We start from the raw sequence: 6,157 nt of genomic DNA on the forward strand, positions 1-6,157 counted from the left end.
CATACAATGGATAATTTAAGTTAGATTTATTTCATTAGAAATTTTGATTGAGCAAGATATCAATATAAAGCATAGAAGATTAGAACAAATTGCAAAAATGACGTACTTAATAGATGATAGATGCAAAAAATCTGAAAATGTAGTGGATTAAGGTTTTTTTTTTTTCCTCTTGATGGGGTGGTTTTTAGGATCCCGTAGGATTAGGGGTATGGTGGTGGAGGTTAATTTATCAATTTTATGGAATGAGAAAGCTTGGTTGATTTGGAGCATTGTGGTGAAAAATGACATTCTTATTATTATATAGGATAGGATATGTCAATAAAGTTTGTGACTAAAAACCCTAATTTCCCTGAATCTTTTTTTTCATTATTATTTATTATGATCCCAAATATTTGTTTGTTTATGTGTGGACCTAAACGATATAATGGTTATGTACTTATGTGTAGACCTAGAGATGAATCTCGATCGTGATTGGATGTACAAGAGACTTGATAGTGATAATTATCTTAGGGAAACGTTTGTTGAAGGGGTTAAAGAGTTTATAATGTATGCTTGTGAGCAAGAATATTACAAACAATCTAAACTGATGAAATGTCCATGCATCAAATGCAAGTTAGTGCCATATAAGGATGTCGATACTGTTAGGATTCATTTGTACATGCATGGATTTCGTCCGAATTATTATTGTTGGAGTTGTCATGGAGAAGAATACTCTGAGGGCACGAGAGAAGGTGTTGAGTCAAGCTCTAGTGGATTGGATTCGAATCCTTATACAGACATGATAATGGATGCATTTGGCCCTCAATTTGAAGGTTTAAATGAAGAGAGCTTCCAGAATTTAGAAGAAGAGCCACATCCAGAAGCAAAAATGTTTTTTGATATGCTACTAAATGCTCAGAAGCCTCTCTATGATGGGTGCAAAGAATCTTTATTGTCGGTAGCATCGAGGGTTACAAATTTGAAGTGCGAGTATAACATTCCTCATCGAGCCGTGGATGGTTTCACATCATTAATGAGAGACATATGTCCCGACAAAAGTAATATGACAGACACTTTTCGTGCCACAAAAAAATTGCTCAAGGGTCTTGAACTTCCGCATCAAAAGATTGACGTATGCCCTAATGGGTGTTTTTTGTTCTGGAAGGACCAATCACATCTTCAAAAGTGTCCTGTATGCAACGAAGATCGATACAAGAAAAGAGCTAAAGGGAAGCGTGTCGCAAAGAAGCAACTGATATACTTCCCTGTCACACCAAGGTTACAAAGGTTGTATGCTGTTAAGGCCACCGCCACAGAAATGAGATGGCATGTAGAGAATCCACGAGAAGAGGGTATTATGGCTCACCCTTGTGATGGAGAAGCATGGAAGCATTTCGATAACACCTATAAAGAGTTCGCCGCCGAACCTCGCAATGTTCGTCTTGGGTTGTGTACGGATGGTTTTTCCCCGTTTGGCAATTCAGGGAAAAGTTACTCATGTTGGCCTGTTATTCTTACACCTTATAACTTGCCACCGGGTTTGTGTATGAAAAGACCTTTTCTATTCTTGAGCTTGATTATCCCAGGCCCAAAGAGTCCTAAAGGAAAGCTTGACGTATACTTACAACCTCTAGTGGAGGAGTTGAAACAGTTGTGGAATGTTGGAGCTATGACTTATGACGTGTCAAAGAAGCAAAATTTTAACATGAAGGCAGCTCTATTGTGGACTGTGAGTGACTTTCCAGCTTACGGTATGCTATCCGGGTGGAGTACTGCTGGGAGGTTGGCATGTCCTTATTGCATGGAGAATACAAAGTCTTTCACTTTGAAACATGGTCATAAGCAAACATGGTTTGATTGCCATCGTCAATTTCTACCTGAAGATCATGTTTTTCGAAAGAACAAAAGTGGTTTCACCAAAAATAAGGCAGAATACTCCCCACCCCCACCAAGGTTGAGTGGTGATGAACTGTGGGAGCGTGTGTCACACTTGCCAAAAACAATTGATCATTGTGAGTTAGCTCGAGATAAAACACATAATTGGATGAAGCAAAGCATTTTTTGGGAACTTCCTTATTGGCGAAAGCTTTTGGTTCGGCATAACTTAGATGTGATGCATGTCGAGAAAAACTTTTTTGATCAATTAATCCATACAGTTATGAATGTTAAGGGGAAAACTAAGGATAATAAAGAAGCTAGGAAAGATTTGGCTCTACATTGCAAACGACGACGACTACATCTGCACGATGATAGTGGTGCTAGTAGTAGTAAAACGGGAGATAAGATGCCTGATGCTTCTTTTACACTTAGCAAGGAGAAAAGGAAAGCTTTATGTGAGTGGATCAAGAAATTGAAATTCCCTGATGGATATGCATCCAACCTAAGCAGATGTGTAGATTTAAATGAGGGAAAATTATTTGGCATGAAAAGCCATGATTGCCACGTGTTCATGGAGAGGTTGCTTCCAGTTGCATTGAAAGAATTGCTTCCCGTCATTGTGTGGAAGACAATTACTGAAATAAGCCAGTTCTTTAGGGATATAAGCTCATCACTGTTGAAAGTGGAGGATGTGGATATGTTGGAGAAAAATATTCCAGAGATCATTTGCAAACTAGAGAGAATTTTCCCACCCTCGTTCTTCAATGTTATGGAACATTTGCCTGTTCACTTGCCGTATGAGACAAAAGTCGGAGGACCCGTCCAGTATAGGTGGATGTATCCATTTGAAAGGTAAATTATAACTTTCTCGATCACCTATTCTAAAAAACTCTATAATTATAATTTTCAAATTATTAATCATACGTTTTCGGTTTACAATTACTACAGGTTCCTCCATCATTTAAAAAGAAAAATTGGTAACAAAGCTCGAGTGGAAGGTTCTATTTGCAATGCATATCTTACGGAGGAGATATCTAACTTTTGCACCCATTATTTTGAGCCAAACATTGACACAAAGGCTAACGACATGTGTCGAAATGTATATGAAGGTGATGAAGGGCAAGTGGATGTAAATGTTCCTGAGTTGTTCTCTTGCAATACAGGACACACCTCTAAAAAGGGAACTAAAAGCTTTTTGGTTGATGTTGACTATCGTGCGGCCCATGGCTACATCCTTTCAAATTGTGAGCTATTACAAGATTATGAAAGGTAACCACCATTATAACTCACTTAAGAACTCACTTGAAAGAGAAATTCCTTCTTAATACCTTAAAAGTTAAAGTAATTATTCTTTCAAGCAGGTTGTTTGAAGAGGAAATGGTTAAACAAAATCCACGTGTTAGTGTTAATGATGTGTGGAGGAAGTTTGAGCATAAATTCCAAGAATGGTTCAAGCAATATGTAAGCAGAATCTTATAAATCATGGTATTTTTTAATTTTTTTTAATTTTTAGTTAACTCCACAAATTGAAACGTACTTAATATTTTGGTAGGTTTTGAGTTCTGATAATGAGAAAGGAATAATTAGGACTCTTGCTATTGGTCCATCAAGAGCTGTTCAGAAATATAAGCATTATTATGTCAACGGCTATAATTTTCATACTTATGAATATGGGAAGGATAAGTCTACTATGAATTATGGAGTTTGTGTGAAGAGTTTGGAGGAGGTGAGCTATTATGGAATACTTGAGGAGGTGATTGAGTTGATGTATGTGGGGCCAACACAATGTTATAAAGCCATGTTGTTTAAGTGTTCCTGGTTTGACTCGGGAAATGGTACAAATGTGCATCCGCAATATAAGCTTGTCGAGGTTAACCATACAAAGAAGTATCCTAGATATGACCCTTTTGTGTTAGCCTATCAAGCAGAACAAGTATATTTTGCACCATACCCGAGCTTAAAAAGGGATCGAGATCAATGGTGGGCCGTGTTTCAAATGAAGGCTAGATCAATAGTTGATGCTCCTTTGGACCCATTAGCATTTCAGGAGGAGCGAAATGAGAACCCACCACAATTATCTGAGCTAAATGAGGATGATTTTGTCCATGCTCACACGAATGAAGATGAAATGGAAGGTGTGAGTGAAGAGGATGAAGACTTGGATGATAATATTGAAGAGGAAGAGGATGAAGACTTGAATGATAATATTGAAGAGGAAGAGGAGTTCAGTTCCGAAATGTCCATAGATGATGAAGAAGATGGATATGAAAGTGATTTAAGCACTACAAGTGGTGATGTGGATTCATAGTGATAGTTGATTTGATTAAAACGTGATTGCTTATATGAGTTTTTGGATAATGTGAAGCTTGGCTAATTATAATCTATTTCATTTACTTTTGTAGTTTCGATAATTGAATCTTATTTATTTGTTATGTCCTTTAGCTATATATTTTTGAAAGTTTTTTTAAGTAGTTAGTTAGATGCCACTAATTATAATAATTATATCAATATGTATTTAGTCATCTTTGGTTTTAGTAGATATGTCTGCAGGAAGAGGTCGTTTCAGGCTTAGAGGAACATCTAGCCAGAGAGCCGACGAGCCTAATGATGAGCCTAATGATGAGCCTAATGATGAGCCTAATGACGAGAATCCAGAGCTACATATGGAAGAGCAAGAAAATCATGATATCCCAAATGACACTCTTCCTACACTCGATCCTGATGCATTATGGTTTTATCAACTTGCATTGCTTTTACCATTTATCTAAAATTCTTTAAATTTATGATTTCTCTAACTTATAATTATCACTTGCAAATAGGTTTGATCATTACTCTGTTTCAAGTACCATCACAAAAGTCATACAAAGCTTCTATGATGAACCATACACATGCTGGACCAACGCAAAAAAACATGCTAAAGACTACTGGTGGTTTTCATTTCAGGTACTCCCCTCCCCTCCCCTCCCTTCCCCTTCCCTCCTCCTACACCAGCAACACTGTTAGCACCTTCATGTCTGTATCGGCAGCACAACAAGCATCAGTCATCATCTGCATTAGTCTATTTATCAGTTTATGTACTAATGTAGTCTATTTATCAGCATCTGCATTAGTCTATTTATCAGTCATCATCTAGTTTAGATTCTTCATTAGTCCTAACTTAAGCTTTAATCTAGTCCTGCTATCATAGTGATAGCAGGCCATTCTTAGTTCCACTAAACTATAGTAATTCAACAAATAAGGGCTTTCTTTGGCTATCTTGTTATGTGATTGGTCTGATGGCCAGGTTCTTGCTCTCCAAACACCTGTCCAACGTAGAGGGATTACTCAACTAGCTATAGATGATTCTCTTGTTTTAGCTAGCAGATTCGAAAATTTTCCTTCATGTTTTGTTTCAGGGAAAGTAATGAAGTATTTGAGAAGTACCATATTCCATATCCCCCCTCTTGTAATTCTGTTGTGTTTAATTTAGGTTTTGAATGTGTTCACTACACTATTGAATCGTGACTCTGTAACGAGTGTATTGTAGTTGTAGATATTGGTAAAATCGTACAAAATAAGATGACATTCATGCTGTCATAATATTGCATTCAGAGCTGTCATAATACTGCATTCAGAGCTGTCTTAATATTGCTGTCATAAAAGATCATAGAAGTCTTTCATCCAGGCTAAGAAAATTTCTAGCATTCTAGTTCGTAAGGATACTAGATGATTATTGTTGTTCACTGCTAATTATCAGTACATGCTTAGTGTCAATTATCAAAAAAAAGAAGGAAAAAAACACAATGTTCTGTTTAGAAAATAATATTGGCAGGCATATGAACAAGTAAATTGTGAAAGAAACAATATATAGACAGATATACTCACCGAAATTTCAAGATCCTTAACGTGAGGACAACTCTGAATGATCAAGATCAGCATCTGCATTAATCTTTAGTCAATTTTATTATTTCTTATTCTGAGCTAGTGATCGATTTTCTGAGGGATTCTCATGGGTAGGCAGGAAGATAAATGAACTTGGCTTCTTTTTTCAGTTTCTTGTTTGAACTATGACATGTTGTAAATCAGTTGAGAATGAGATTCATATGTCAGAGTAGCAAAATTGAACAAATAAGTCCAGTTCAGGAATCTCTACAAGATACGAGTCTCGCTCAGATTTATATGGTTTAGATAAGTTCTTTAGCTCTTCTACTCTATAATGTAGCATTAGTGTATTTGCGTGTGTTTTAGCACTCTTCTTCTTTACTAGACTCACTCATAATCTCTCTTGCAATTACAGGATTATATCTTAAACTACTTCTGT

The 6,157-nt window shown here is 36.6% G+C and overlaps 1 protein-coding gene across 1 annotated transcript; it reads left to right on the plus strand.

Moving 5' to 3' along the window:
- The first annotated feature begins 424 nt into the window (after window positions 1-424).
- LOC130467446 (uncharacterized) lies at window positions 425-4,165 on the plus strand. Its single transcript, XM_056835955.1, has 4 exons — window positions 425-2,709; window positions 2,806-3,126; window positions 3,219-3,318; window positions 3,410-4,165. Exons 1-4 carry the CDS (start codon window positions 425-427, stop codon window positions 4,163-4,165), a joined length of 3,462 nt encoding a protein of 1,153 aa, XP_056691933.1.
- The last annotated feature ends 1,992 nt before the right edge of the window (window positions 4,166-6,157 follow it).

The sequence above is a fragment of the Spinacia oleracea genome, chromosome 2 (assembly GCF_020520425.1).
Source record: "Spinacia oleracea cultivar Varoflay chromosome 2, BTI_SOV_V1, whole genome shotgun sequence".
In the NCBI taxonomy this organism is placed as follows: domain Eukaryota; kingdom Viridiplantae; phylum Streptophyta; class Magnoliopsida; order Caryophyllales; family Amaranthaceae; genus Spinacia; species Spinacia oleracea.